Source organism: Carassius gibelio, chromosome A18 (assembly GCF_023724105.1).
Source record: "Carassius gibelio isolate Cgi1373 ecotype wild population from Czech Republic chromosome A18, carGib1.2-hapl.c, whole genome shotgun sequence".
NCBI classification, from domain to species: Eukaryota; Metazoa; Chordata; class Actinopteri; order Cypriniformes; family Cyprinidae; genus Carassius; species Carassius gibelio.
Window position 1 is genome coordinate 4,506,697 of NC_068388.1, and position 13,322 is coordinate 4,520,018.

The 13,322-nt window shown below is 38.5% G+C and overlaps 1 protein-coding gene across 13 annotated transcripts in view; it reads right to left on the reverse strand.

Moving 5' to 3' along the window:
- Positions 1-13,322, reverse strand: part of LOC127934042 (FERM domain-containing protein 4A) — a 170,133-nt gene that overhangs the window by 8,652 nt on the left and 148,159 nt on the right. For 9 of the 13 annotated variants that reach the window (XM_052531229.1, XM_052531230.1, XM_052531227.1 and 6 more), the window contains exons 8-15: positions 13,060-13,143; positions 12,592-12,657; positions 11,922-11,979; positions 11,604-11,690; positions 6,223-6,299; positions 4,201-4,342; positions 3,725-3,866; positions 263-396 (exon numbers count right to left, since the gene is read on the reverse strand). In XM_052531229.1, coding sequence (XP_052387189.1) covers positions 263-396; positions 3,725-3,866; positions 4,201-4,342; positions 6,223-6,299; positions 11,604-11,690; positions 11,922-11,979; positions 12,592-12,657; positions 13,060-13,143 — 790 coding nt within the window. The remainder of the gene's footprint in view (positions 1-262; positions 397-3,724; positions 3,867-4,200; positions 4,343-6,222; positions 6,300-11,603; positions 11,691-11,921; positions 11,980-12,591; positions 12,658-13,059; positions 13,144-13,322) is intronic. The other 4 variants (XM_052531228.1, XM_052531223.1, XM_052531224.1 and 1 more) reach the window with 1 other exon arrangement.

A 13,322-nucleotide genomic window follows, 5' to 3' on the forward strand; every position in this document is an offset into this window, starting at 1 on the left:
TTGACTATATGCAACACAATTTTCTTTTAATAAAAGAACCCATATTGCAATTTTTGCAATGAATTCTTAAGTGATTTTTCTTTAAGAGATTCTGTTAAACAGTTAAAGACTTTTAAGAGTGACTGTATATTTGAACAAAGCACATGAAAAATATCAAAATTATACAAAACAGCTTCCTATGTAGACGACTGCAGATAGCAAGTAACCTCAGGTTTCCGAACAGAGCCGTTATGCTGAAGTGAGAAGTTGTTTCGATCCTCACCGCTTCTCTGATGCAGATGCTCTTGAGTTCCTCTATTCTCTGTCTCAACGTATCCTCCAGAGCTTCCTGTCTGGCCCTCAGAGCTGCCAACATGTCCTTCTTAGCGGTCTGGGAGCTATCCGACTCTTGAGAGCCTACACACACACACAAACACACACACAAAGTTGGATCAAATCTAGGGTTGACAAGGTTTTAACAAATATGTATGTGTGTTTAACCTAAAGATCAAAGATCAGAAATGGCTAAAGGTCAAATTGGTACCTGCAGCTCCAGACTTCAAAAAAAGTCCCAGGCTTAAACAATCAGACTGACCTTCTTGCTTAGCAAGAGGGTGTATACTTCACCTCTTTCAATGCTATGAAAGGGGCAAAGTGTGTGTGTGTGTTTCCGGACAAAATTGAACAAAGGGCCCCAATGGGGCAGCATTGTTTAACAGATACTGTGGATGTTGATCTATGAGGCATAGGTGTGTATGTCTGAGATGTTTACGAGGAAGTCAGCTAATTTTTTTGGCAAGATTGGGAAGGATTACATAACAGCAGCGATACCTTAATATTCCCACACAATGCTAAAGACATTAAACCAGTGTTAGTTTACCTATGGCAGAAATTAGTCAAGGCTGTGAATGTGTATTTTCTTACAGTGAAACTATATAGCATCATGGACGGCCACCTGCATCTCTTCAGGTCTGCTATGTGTGTGTCTTTACTCTACGGCTGCAGAAGCAGCACTGAAACCCTAAATGTGTCGTGTCACTGTATATCAATATGGCATGGTATTTATATGCATTTATTCAGCCAGAATTCTTTACATTGGTCAAAAGTAAAAGTCAAGACATTTGTAATGTCTCAAAAGATTTCTATTTAAAATAAATGTTCTTTTTTATTTATTTACAAAAAATTATTAACCAGTACAACTGCTTACAAGATTGATGAAAAGAATAAATGTTTATTGAGCACCAAATTAGCATGTAAGGAGCAGACTGGAGTAAAATACAGAGAAATCAGCTTTGCATCACAAGAATAAGTTAGATTTTAAGATTTAAAACTTTTATTTTTGTTCTTTTAATTGTAATAATATTTCACCGTACTACTGTTGTTACTGAATTTTTGGTCAAATAAATGCAGCCTTGGTAAAACTTCTTTAAAAAAACAGAGAAAACTAAATCTAAGCAACCCCAAACCTTTGAATGGTATGGAATTTTGGACAAAAAAATACTTGTACACACATACTCTTGTACACACTAAGAGCAGGGACATATATAAGAAAAAGTATAAAAAGTAAATATTCCAGAATCACTCTGAACAAGAGTGTGAATTCTCGTCTCTCAGTTCTGTGTGTATGTGTGACTGGAGTATTTAGCTGCGAAGGGCTTTTCCACTCAGCCAAGTTTGGATTTGCCGAGTTGCCAAATAAATCCATAATTTTTGCTTCCCAGTGGAAAGCGCTCAGCATGGGGAGGTGAAGTGAAATACGTTAAAGCCCATGTTGCAGGTTAACCACCACTGTCGATTAATGGGTACATAAATCACTCAAGATATGTATATCATTTTTATTTCAATGTCTCAAAAATGGTCTGTAGGGAAGTGAGTGCGTTTTGGTCGCTATCTATCTATCTATGTATTTATCTATTTATCTATAATCTGCGCTATCTGAATACTCTCGTCTACTACTCGTCTCTCTAGTCACTCTCAATGCTCTCAAGGTGGGCTTTGGTAAATTCTCTCCCCAAGGTGACGTAATGCAATGCATTGTGGGGGAAAGGAGAATCGTTGCAAACCACTGTAAGATAAGTCGCTTTGGATAAAAGCGTCTGCTAAATGCATACATTTATTTAATTAAAATTTATATTCCATTTTGTGATACCGAACAACATTAAATACAATGGATAACAGTTTAAATGTTTATCACCATCAAGCAAACTGCACAAATTCGTTGAAAAATTAACCCTGCAACACGGCCTTTAAGAGAAAATTAGTAATGGACACACACTTGATCTGGGTGGGGTTCATGGGAATTCCAGAGGGGCAGAACTGTGGTGAACCTATGAAGCAAAGAAAGGCATCACACTGCACCACACAAAAACACAGAATAATTCTGTCACTGGAACAGAGCGACATTGTTCTGGAGAGCATCTCTGTGAAATCTCTCTATCCTTTCAGACACTACATATAAAAAGACAATAAATTTCTGCAGCATCTGAGTGCTTTGCAAAGCAATGACACACACGTGGACTTGAACAGTACCGTATTTATAACAATGCTTTACTAATAAATGTTCCTATTCATACATTGACTGACTTATCAGTGCATGTTATTCTTAGAAATTAAGCAAAATTTAATAATGTCTTCTACATTTTTGTTTTCTGCTTATATAACCCAAAATGCATAAGCAGGGAAAAAGTATACTCTTCCCGTTCAACCACCTCACTACATGTTTGATCCACTTAACAAATCCCAATGGATAAAATCAATTCCTACTCTCCAAATCCAAGTCCTACTCTACAATTTCTCTCTACAAATAACCAAATTAATTTGGGAATCCCTCAGATTACAGAAGTGAAATGGGTTTTGAATGCTGTTTCATTTTCATATTGTCTAACCAAAGCAAACTACTCCAAAATGCAGCGACTGTCCAAGCCTCCACAATGATCTAATCTCTGATGTGTGGTCAATGATTAAGAGGCTGAAGACACATGGCTCAGATGAAAGGGGAGATCATATGACTGACACCAGAGTCCTGCTATGAGCGCATTTAATTCATGATACCTGACACCACTGCAGGAGTCCAAAACCAACATCAAGACAAGCTTTTCTCACTCTCACCCCGTAGAAAATGTACACACTTGCCCACACCCTAAAACTCCCAGTGTATGACATCATGAGATCATAAACACTAGATTCATGCATTTAACAGGACAGAGTGTTTGAAGCCAATTGCACATTACAAGACTGAAGCTTTTCACCCTTTTTATGTTCCAACTTTCTGTTAAAGGGACATGGGAGGAAAAATTATAATTCAATGCTTTTGCATTCTCTTCACAAAAGTTTCTCTGGAGAGAACATAAATGGTTTTGAGAGTGAACGCAACGTTTTTTGGGGGAATGCAACACTTTTTCATGTGTATGCAAAGTTTCTCTGGGAATGCAATTACTGATGCAAGAGAACGCAATTTTTTTTGGAGTGAATACAAAGTTTCTTGGGGAACTGTAAGTGAATGCAAAGGTTTCTCAGGGCAACACAATACTGTTGCGCAGTGAACAAATGTTTTGCGAGTTAACATAAAGTTTCTCAGGGGAAGGCAATAGTTTTGCGAGAGAACTCAAATTTTTCAAAAATGTCAAACTACCAACAACACTTCATATGTGCATCAGGACATAATTTCCAGATGATAGCTGTAAACAGGAAGAAAGTGATCTTGTAATCGCACCTGTTTTGTGTGATTGTTTGTGCGGGTTCTGACCTGAGGACAACAGGCTTCCGCTGCTGCCGCTGATGATTTTGCCTTTGCTGCCCATGTTGGCCAGTTTGGACGTCTTGAGGGTTCCTGTTTCTGTCAGGTCTATGGCTATCTCATTCAGACTGCGTGCTGCGTGGATCTTACTCTGAGAAACAGAGACGGAGAGATTGAATGTGCTTGCCAGCTGTGTTGAGTGTGTCAGAATTTTCCAAGAGAAGAACATTCCGCAGCTTTTAAAAGTGTAACAGAATCCTTGAGCAAAATCAGAGACAGATAGTTAGAAGTCTGTGTGTGTAAGTGTATGTGGCTCTGAGAATTGCAGCGAGATGGTTGTCTAGACGGTGAGACGGTTAGAGGTAGACCACAGAAACACACAGGAAGGTTGATGTAGTAAGAACAAGGTTATCAACCAAACACACATACACTTTGATAAAAGAAAAAGTTTGGAGACAGATCCAAGAACACAAACACACACTCACTTTGCTCTGTTTGCGGTCCAGGTAGAACTGGTGTTGGCTGATGGCCATGGCCCAGATGGATTTGATGAGGGTGGGACAGGCGTACCAGGTGTGCACGGCGATGCCACTGTGACCAAACGTCCTCCGCGTTACCGACGCCCTACAGTTGGATTGAACACAAAACAACTTTATATTCACTGAATTTGATGACATTGTCAGTGCAGAAACAGATGCCAAAATGTGTATTATTGCCCAAACACATTAAAAACACTTTGTGTTTGTCATTTCAATAAATACACAGTCAAAAAACATTAGCTCCTCTAATTTGGATGAAATGTTGTGAAATATTGTGAAATGTTAAATATTCTTGTTTCAGCAGCCATTACTCCCGTCTTCAGTGTCACAATCCTTCAAAATCCTTTCAATATGCTGATTTGCTATTAATATGTATTATAACCATCAATCTTGAAACTAGTGGTGCTGTTTAATATTTTTGTCAAAACAGTGATGCAGTTTTTTCTAGTAGTGCAATAGCATCCAAGAATGCCATCCATACTTTTGATCGATGGCGATTTTGGTGGATTGACTTACTACTAGAGACGAATGATAAAACCTCACAAAAATGCATTTCAGTTCTACTGTCTGCCATATTATTAGCCACCAGTATATTATATATATTATGTTGGAGATTTGAAATGTGAACTGGTGTTAGCACATAATACTCCCGACAGCTTTGCAATGTATCGGCTTAACATACCACACACAGCACAGCCCACAAACACACACACACAGCATTTACACTGTGGTCAAACCCAGCGCACGTGTGTGTCCTGTGATGGGTTTTATAAAAACCTCCAGGCCCCTCCACTAAAACAAAGATAAACAACAGAGCCTTGTGTTCTGACTCTTATCAGAACTATATTAGTGTATGTGTGCGTGTCGCATTGTGTTTAACTGTATGACAGTGAAATTAACAAGGAGGAAATAAATTATAGCCCCTCATGCTGCAAAATAAACAGATTGTTTCATCTTCGTTAACTGTTTTGCTCTCTTTCATGTCTTATTTTCCCAGCCCCCAGCATTTCTGTGAACTCCCTCTGTGTTCTCTTCGATTCTGGGCTGTCGTGGTAGTTGTTTGAACAGCGTGAATGAGGAGGTTTATCTGTCAGCATCTGAGGCAGCGTGTGCTGCTGCTTTTGGCAGTGTCTACTCTCCTAAAGAGACTATCCAGCCCTCGGCACGCACTGATGATGTCATAAGGGCCTGATTAAACCCTAAACACATCCTAATATCAAAAGAGAGAGGGTAAGAACAAACTGAAGATATGAAACAATTTTTTCCCAGTTTTGACAGAATGAGAGAGCGAAGCAGAAAAACGAGATGAACTCAAACCATAACTCATTCTCTACCTGACAGACAGAGAAAACGAGGAGGGTTTGTTTTTGCTAATTTGTTCCACTTGTACTTCTACGCTGTTCTCCACAGGACACAGGAAGTCCGAGATTTCAATCCAATAACAAACAGCTAAGCTCAGTGAACACTTGTGGGCAGAATCCAACCAGAAGTAACTCAGAACATTTACCTACAAAAATTCTCTTTATGTTCAAAAGAACACAAAATGGATTTTCCTATCAAAGTTTGATATATTTTCAAGATTAAACATGAACAAAAGATGCATGTGTAGATGCTATATAACAATGTTCCTCCATTTAAATAGTACCAAAACAGCGTCACAATCTACCATATTTTACTCTTGCTGCTAGTAATAATCCAATGTATAGCTCAGAACATCATCCCTCGTAAATAATTCAAATGATTCCCACACTGGGATCCAAAAGAATCAAATGTAAAACATAGACGCTGAGATCTTTCAAACTTTTCATGAGATCTAAACAAACTTGTCTTTCAAACCTTTGCTGGGTTGGAGTGAAAGTGGTACCCGCAACATGTCCCGTCAGTGTATTTGACACACTGTATGTAATCCTACATAATCCATGACCTGTGTGTGAGAGCGGACACGTGTAGGCTGTAATGTAGATTTACCTTCTTGGGTCATGGACTTCCACTGAGAACTTCTTCTCCCTGAAGTACAGGTTCTCCAGCTGTCTCCATTGGAACACCTGCAGAGATGAGAGAACGTTTTTACAACATTCCCAAAATCTTAATCAAACAATCCACGGATGGTGCGCCAATGTCTTCAGACTGTAAACTCCTTCCAGATCAGAAAACTAAAGGAAAAGGCATTAAAATAAAATCCAGAAGGCAAGACCTAGCCAAGATATTCAAATTTCCTGTGCAAAAATGTCATTGCTTATGGTGAGTGTGAGTCTGTAAAATCCTCCTTAAGCACAGGGGAACAATGAGTCCTCCTCTGTATATGTGTAGAAAGAAAGACTGTTTGGATCAAGAGATGGAGAGTGAGCGAGCAAGCAAAAATGGGAAGAGTCAGCCCCCTTCCAAGCCTCTCCTCCCTCAGGAACACACACTTCCTGTGTAGGCGGGGTTTATGGAAAGTTCAGAGTCATGTGTTTGTGTGTGTGCTATAGTAACCCCTCAAAACCCAGTGCAACAGCTTTGTTAAATTCCTCCACCTCTTTTCCTTTCATTCACTCAAGAAACCAGGTTCTGGTTCTCATTACACGCCATCACACACTCACACAGCTGTGTGCAAATCACACACTGGACTCCTGGAGCCATCAGCTGCACAGACACAAAGAAAATGCAACACAAATAGAGAGTGGCGGAAAAAGTAGTATGTATATGGAAAAAAGAAAAATAAAGGAAAAGAGGAATGAAAAAATGATGGAAGAGAGTGGAGAGGGGAGGGGGCTGGCTTGAAGAGCTCAAGAATTTTAAGAGCCTGGGAAAACAATGGACAGATGAAGGAAGAGGGGAGGGAAGGAACATAGTTACACACACACAACTATTTCCACATATATCACTAGGAATGGGAATTTAGAGCTGGTTCCATTTTTAAAATTCTACTGGAACCAAATGATTTTCACAACATTAGGTTCTAAAAACGGTCCTTAAACATCTGCAACATTCCACTGATGCAGATAAAATACTGCATTAAAATAGTCTTCCTGCAATTCAACTGAATGAGAGAGAAAGTCCAGCTGCTGCTAAATAATCTTTAAAGAATCAAATATCAAATAATACTAAAATAATACTAATACATATTTACATTAAATAACACATTTTATAGTAATTAAAACATTAAATAACATTCAAATATGTTACCAAAGATAGCATTGTTTTGTTTGGTACAATGTTCTTCAAACGTTCTAAACGAAATTGGTAATTCAATTCAAATTTATCTGTAAAGAACTTCAAAACTACACAGTATACCAAAGTTCTGTACTATAAAAATAACTAATTCAGATTAAATAGAGGAACATTAAACTGGAATATTTAAAATACTTCTGATTTCCATCCCAAAATATCATAGACACAGTGCAACTGAAAAACACAGAGATGTTGAGGAAGTGAATGTTTCCTGGTGTTTATGAGATACTTTGATGGTCTCATGGGACCAAGACCAAACTTGACCCTCAACACTTTCAAAACAACTTTCATTATGGAGATACAAATCTCTCTCTCCCTAAGAAAGTGGGAGGGAGAGGAAAAAGAAAGTGAGGGAGGCTGCAATGTTCCATGTTATAATAGCCAATGAGGCATGGAGCATTAACCACACCAGAGTATTTTGGGCACAGTGAGGTGGAACTGGGGACTTCAACTATTGTTCTGGGTTGAGACAATCTCAGCTGAAAGTGTGTGTGATTTTGAGGCTTTCAGTCACGAGGAGAGGCTTTAAGAAAAGAGAAAAGACATTTCAAAGGGGGGCCATGTGCCCAGTGATGTGCTGAATCCTGGTTAGTTCTGGCACATATTTCACTGACAGCTGAACCGTGTTCCAGTCCTCAAGTTGTTTGGTTATTTAGATCTCTGGAAACATGGTTAAATCATGTTCTGGACTTCAAAGGATTTTAAATGAATGCTCAGGGCCATGGTAACAGGGTCCAGAGAATGGCTATGCCTGTATCTGAAAACCCCACCTCAGTTCTGATGGAGTTGATTCCAGTAAAGTCTGATGTTAGCATGCAGTCAAACGAAAAATTCAGAAACAAAAGCATGCAAACAACACACACACAAATGCTGAGTGAAATAGTCTATTCTTAATCAGATGGTACCAAATATATTTAAATAAAATATATTTACAATACCATTCAAAGGTTTGGAGTATGATTTTTTTTTTAAATTTAGTAAGTATTCAATAAATTGATCGAAGTGGCAGTAAAGACATTTGCAATGTTAGAAAATATTTCTATTTCGAATAAAGGCTGTTCTTTTGAGCTTCCTATTCAGCAAAAAATAATAAATAAAAATGTATTCAATGCATTCTGAAACCAATGCAAAAGCTAACCACTTATTGAAACATAATCCTATCTAGAGTTCAAGCACAGAGCTAAGGATCACTAAAAACTAAGATGCCCTTGACTAAAGATATTTCTGGTCGACTAGTAGTCGTTCATCTTAAGCATTAGTCAACTAATTGCATGTTTATTAATAAACCATTTAAATCATGACAATGAGATTTTAACTGCCTACAGTCTAATAAGCACTCAAGTACACTCATAAAACTTGCTACAGCACACTGGCAGAAGTAATGATCATGAATGTGTCAGGGAAAAACAGTAAAATTAATCTGCATCAACATTTTAATAATCTATTGATAAACTAGTGTTTGATACTGACTCGTCCTCTCCACAGTAGTAGATCTGCCTGCATGCAAGTTTCGTACGTATTACATAATTTGAGGATATTTGCTTTTTCAGATTTTTATTGTTTATTTGAAAGTAGACATTACACTCTCTATAGAAATATTTTTCATGTCTGTAAGGCAAGTATACACTGAGTTTCGCGCTCAAAGTCAAAAAAAAAATTTTCTGTAACAAAGCAACTAAAACAATTTTGGTCAACCAAGCCTCTTCTCGTAGACTAAAGATTAGTCAACTATTAGGGGCAGCCCTCCTAAAAACCAAAACAATTATCGGGAAAGTTCCAATATAAGGGTAAGGGAGTCTCAGTGTAAATGTCATAAGAGTTTCATCACTTTGACTCACATTCATTGGAGTTACTTTTAATATAACGTACAACGCCCATGCTGCAGTCTGTCTGTACAAAGAATATTACAACAAGCCCCCACCCCTCTCTCTCTCTCAAAAGACACTCAGAAACACTCAGGAAGACTGTGCGTGTGTGGCATGGTATTCACGAAGCCGGAGCTATAACGAGTGCTTATGAGAAAAGACAGGAAATTGGAAAGGTCAAAGGTCACTAGCAGCAGACAGGATGAAAACAATCACCGGTGACTAAAGGGTTGCAATACCATGATTCATAAGTACAACGTCACATCTGGCTAGAAGGGCAGCTATACACTTCTTAGATTTGCTGTGCTGTTCATGTTTTACAAGGCAAGAATCTTTCAGTTAGTCGAGCTAATGAGCTGATCCAAAACATTCAGATACAGCCACACACATGCCAGTTTTTGAGGAATGGTCGCGGATTCATCAGATGCACTAATGTTTCCAGTATGTTTTGTGTTGTCAGGGCGATTCTGCAATTCTGCGTGTGTCTGCTGCTGGGTTTCCTGTTGCGGGTTTTGGAGTCAGCGAGGCTGCTGGAGGGAGTTTAGCTAGAGAACAATAGCTCTTGAGAAAAAGACACACCCCAATTCAAGATGAAACCATAAATGTACCTGTCACACCTCTGTGAAACGTTTTAATTAGTTGGAAACTAACTCACAGAGTCTGCAACTTTTAGTGTGTGGCATATTTGGCATATTTAGAGATGGAGAACAGCCGCAAACCATTAGCGCATGTGAGCTTATCGTCAAAACATTAAAACGTGCATGTGATGAAGGCAAACTGTGCAGTGAGAACATTAGTGGAAATGACCCATCTGAAATGCAGATCAGTGGAAAGTTGCAGTCTGGCATTTGAACATAGAGCTAGATGTCTGATCGTTCTCTGTGATTAAAGTAATAGTTCGCACAAGACTGAACATATTGTCATTATTTACTCACTTTCATGTTATTTCATTTCAAACCTGTAGGACTTTCTTTCTTCTGTAGAACATTAAAGAAGATATTTAAAAAATATATGTAATTGCTTAGTTTTTTTTCCTATTCAATGAAAGTCAATAGGGTCCAATATTGTTGTGATTTGCACTGTATCAACCAAAACACTTAAATCTTTTGTGTTCTACAGTACAAAAAGAAGTATTACAGGTTTGGAGTTTTGGTTGAACTATCCCTTTAAATTGTCATCCAGGTTTAGTTGGATTTGTCAATAAAACTATAATTTTGTTTAGTTTGCATCTGTGGCATTTTTGCAGACGCATCAGTTCTTCTCGCTGGTTTCTTTTCCCTCCATTCTGAGCTGCATTCTGAGCTCTGCTGTGTTGTTTCATTTCAACTTTCGATTTCTGTAACAGATCCTTCTCTGTAAATAGGCCTGAGTTTGGCTTTGCGCTTGGCTGGACTTTCTGCTTTGAACACTATTTTTAGCTTGCGGTTTTGGGAAAGGATTTCTGTTCCTCACCACAGGCTGAAGTTTTTGCCTGTCCTTTGGAGAGAACTTAAATACGAGTGTGTGCTGTGAGAATGGAAAACCAAAGCCAGCGGTACACACACCTGAAGTAAAGTCATTCCCAACACCAAGCGTTTCTTCTGACTGAGACGGGTTTGTAGCATTTCAGTTGCCTGGTGTCGCTGATCATCTGTCTGGAGGTTTGACAGTCTCTGTCTAAAGTTTCAAAAAACGCTATGGGGTCAGACCGCCAGAGGTCATGACCTATCTGAAGTCACTACACCCAAGTGTCAGACGGTCAGATTTCTCTTGGTTGACGTCATGAGGTTAAGCAAAGGTGACCAGGTGATGAACACATATTCATATTCATACACATGCACAAACACACAACTGAAGAAAGTTTCAAAACAAAGCATAAGGGAAACTGCTTACATCCATTGTATATTTTCTGCAAAGCAGAGAGTTTTAAAGTAGGATTTTTCCCCCTCCCTCATGAAGAAACAAAGAGCTTTTCTTAAAAAACTAAATTTGGACATTAAACTATGGATCTGGGTGGTTGCCTAAGTCAAAAAAATAATTTGTCCATTTTATCGCCTGACAAGTAAGTCTGACCACTTAGAAAAGTAGTGGCACACCTCTCCTCAACAAGTGTCATAATTTAAGGTCTTGATCATGTCTGTAGCACAAATGGTGTGGGGAGAATTATGCCAAGCACTACTAGTTACCATCAGGGAGGTACAACTATTACGGGATGACCAAGATGAAGAGATGTGCAGGGAGGACAAACAGAAGTCAAACTGTAGTAAGTCCACAGAGGATAGGCGGTCTTACCTTTCTTGGTTTGACTTTGTCCTGGTAGTCATATTGAAAAATGCCTTTATAACTCAAACCCAGCCACCACGGGATTCCCTGCTTATCCTGAGAAAGAGAAAGAGTGAGAAAAAGAGAGCATTAATGCACACACACACGAAGCAATAAGAAAAGAAGTGTCAGCTCATGGTTGATGACAGAACGATTATCTTAAACACACTGAGTCTTCAGCATCCTTTAATGCTTAAGTCAAGAGCGATACTATAGGTCGTGAGAATGTGTGTGTGTGTGGACTGACGGCTGTGATTATAAATTTTTCCTCAGAGCACACAGACCCACCTTAACAGCGTAATAATGCACTCCATATGTGGGTAACGACTCCACTATACTCATATAACTGTGAGAGAGAAGAAATAAAAGATCACTGACAGTATGATATGGATTTTACATATGCAGACAATTTGCAATAGCAGTACACATGGGAGTGGATCTCAGAAGTAGTCACTGAGACTTGCAAAAACAAGCAAACAAAAAGTGTTTGGATACTTTAGGCAGTTACATTTTCACACTTTTCAAGCAAAACATTTTCCTAAAAGAGGATTTAGTACGGAACAAGTATAAAAGAACACATACTGTATCCGAAATTAAAGGTAGAGTTCACTCAAAACAAAAAAATACTGCATTCTGTGGAACACAAAAAAATGACAAAATAAAAAGTCAACACTGTTTATAAAGCATGAAATCTCATTGGTTGTCACACGTCATGTGACCATATGTAATAATTTTGTTTGATGTTTGTGTTGCCAATGACTCCACTGATTCATAAAATGGACAAAAACTGTTAAAATATCTTATAATCTTTTTTGTGTTCCACAAAAGTTACTATTTGGAATGACATGAGGGTGACCAAATGTCATTTTATTTTTGGGTGAACTATTCCTTTAAGATAAAATGCTTTTCAATCAAATTTAGATAAACATTTTTGGTCATGAAATTATTCTTTACTTACTTGACGATAGCCTGGCCTCTGGACTGTCCGCTTAGCTTCTTATAGTGCTCAATGACCCGGTCCTCACTACAAAACAACATATACACACACACAGATTAGCGGCAAAAGATGACAATGCTCATGAGAATGTGACTGTCAGCTTACTTCAATTTAACAGGAACACCAAACAGATAAGTGAAAGCTTCCAGATGTACAGAGAAACAGCCAATAACACACATCACCATGAAGGAGATAAGCTCATTCTTAGAACAGGAAGTACAACGGCCTGCTCAATATGTGGGAGTGAGTATGTCTCAGAACGGCAGCATCTGTGAAACACTTCATTCGCATCAAATAATCGAGGAAAATTAGGTTAGAGAATTATTCTGGGGAATCCTTTCCCATGGTGCTCAGAGAACACAGAGCGGATACATCTCATTAATACCTCTCCATTATCAGCTGACAGCAGTGTGTGTGTGTGTGTCTCACCAGTATGCGAGTGAAGGGTGCTCCTTCAGTGCTTGTGTAGGCAGTGCTGGCAGTTTCTTCAGATCAGCCCTTGTAGCATCATTACTGTAAAAATAACACAAAATGCTCAGAAAAAGAAGCACCTAACAGAGTGAAAAATCAGTCAATCAGAATCCAGGAAAAGAAACAGAAGACACAGAATAATAATAATTTTGCAAATGATAATTTTTTCACATGACCTGTCTTTATCTTGCAAATAACAATCAGGGTATTCATGCATACAA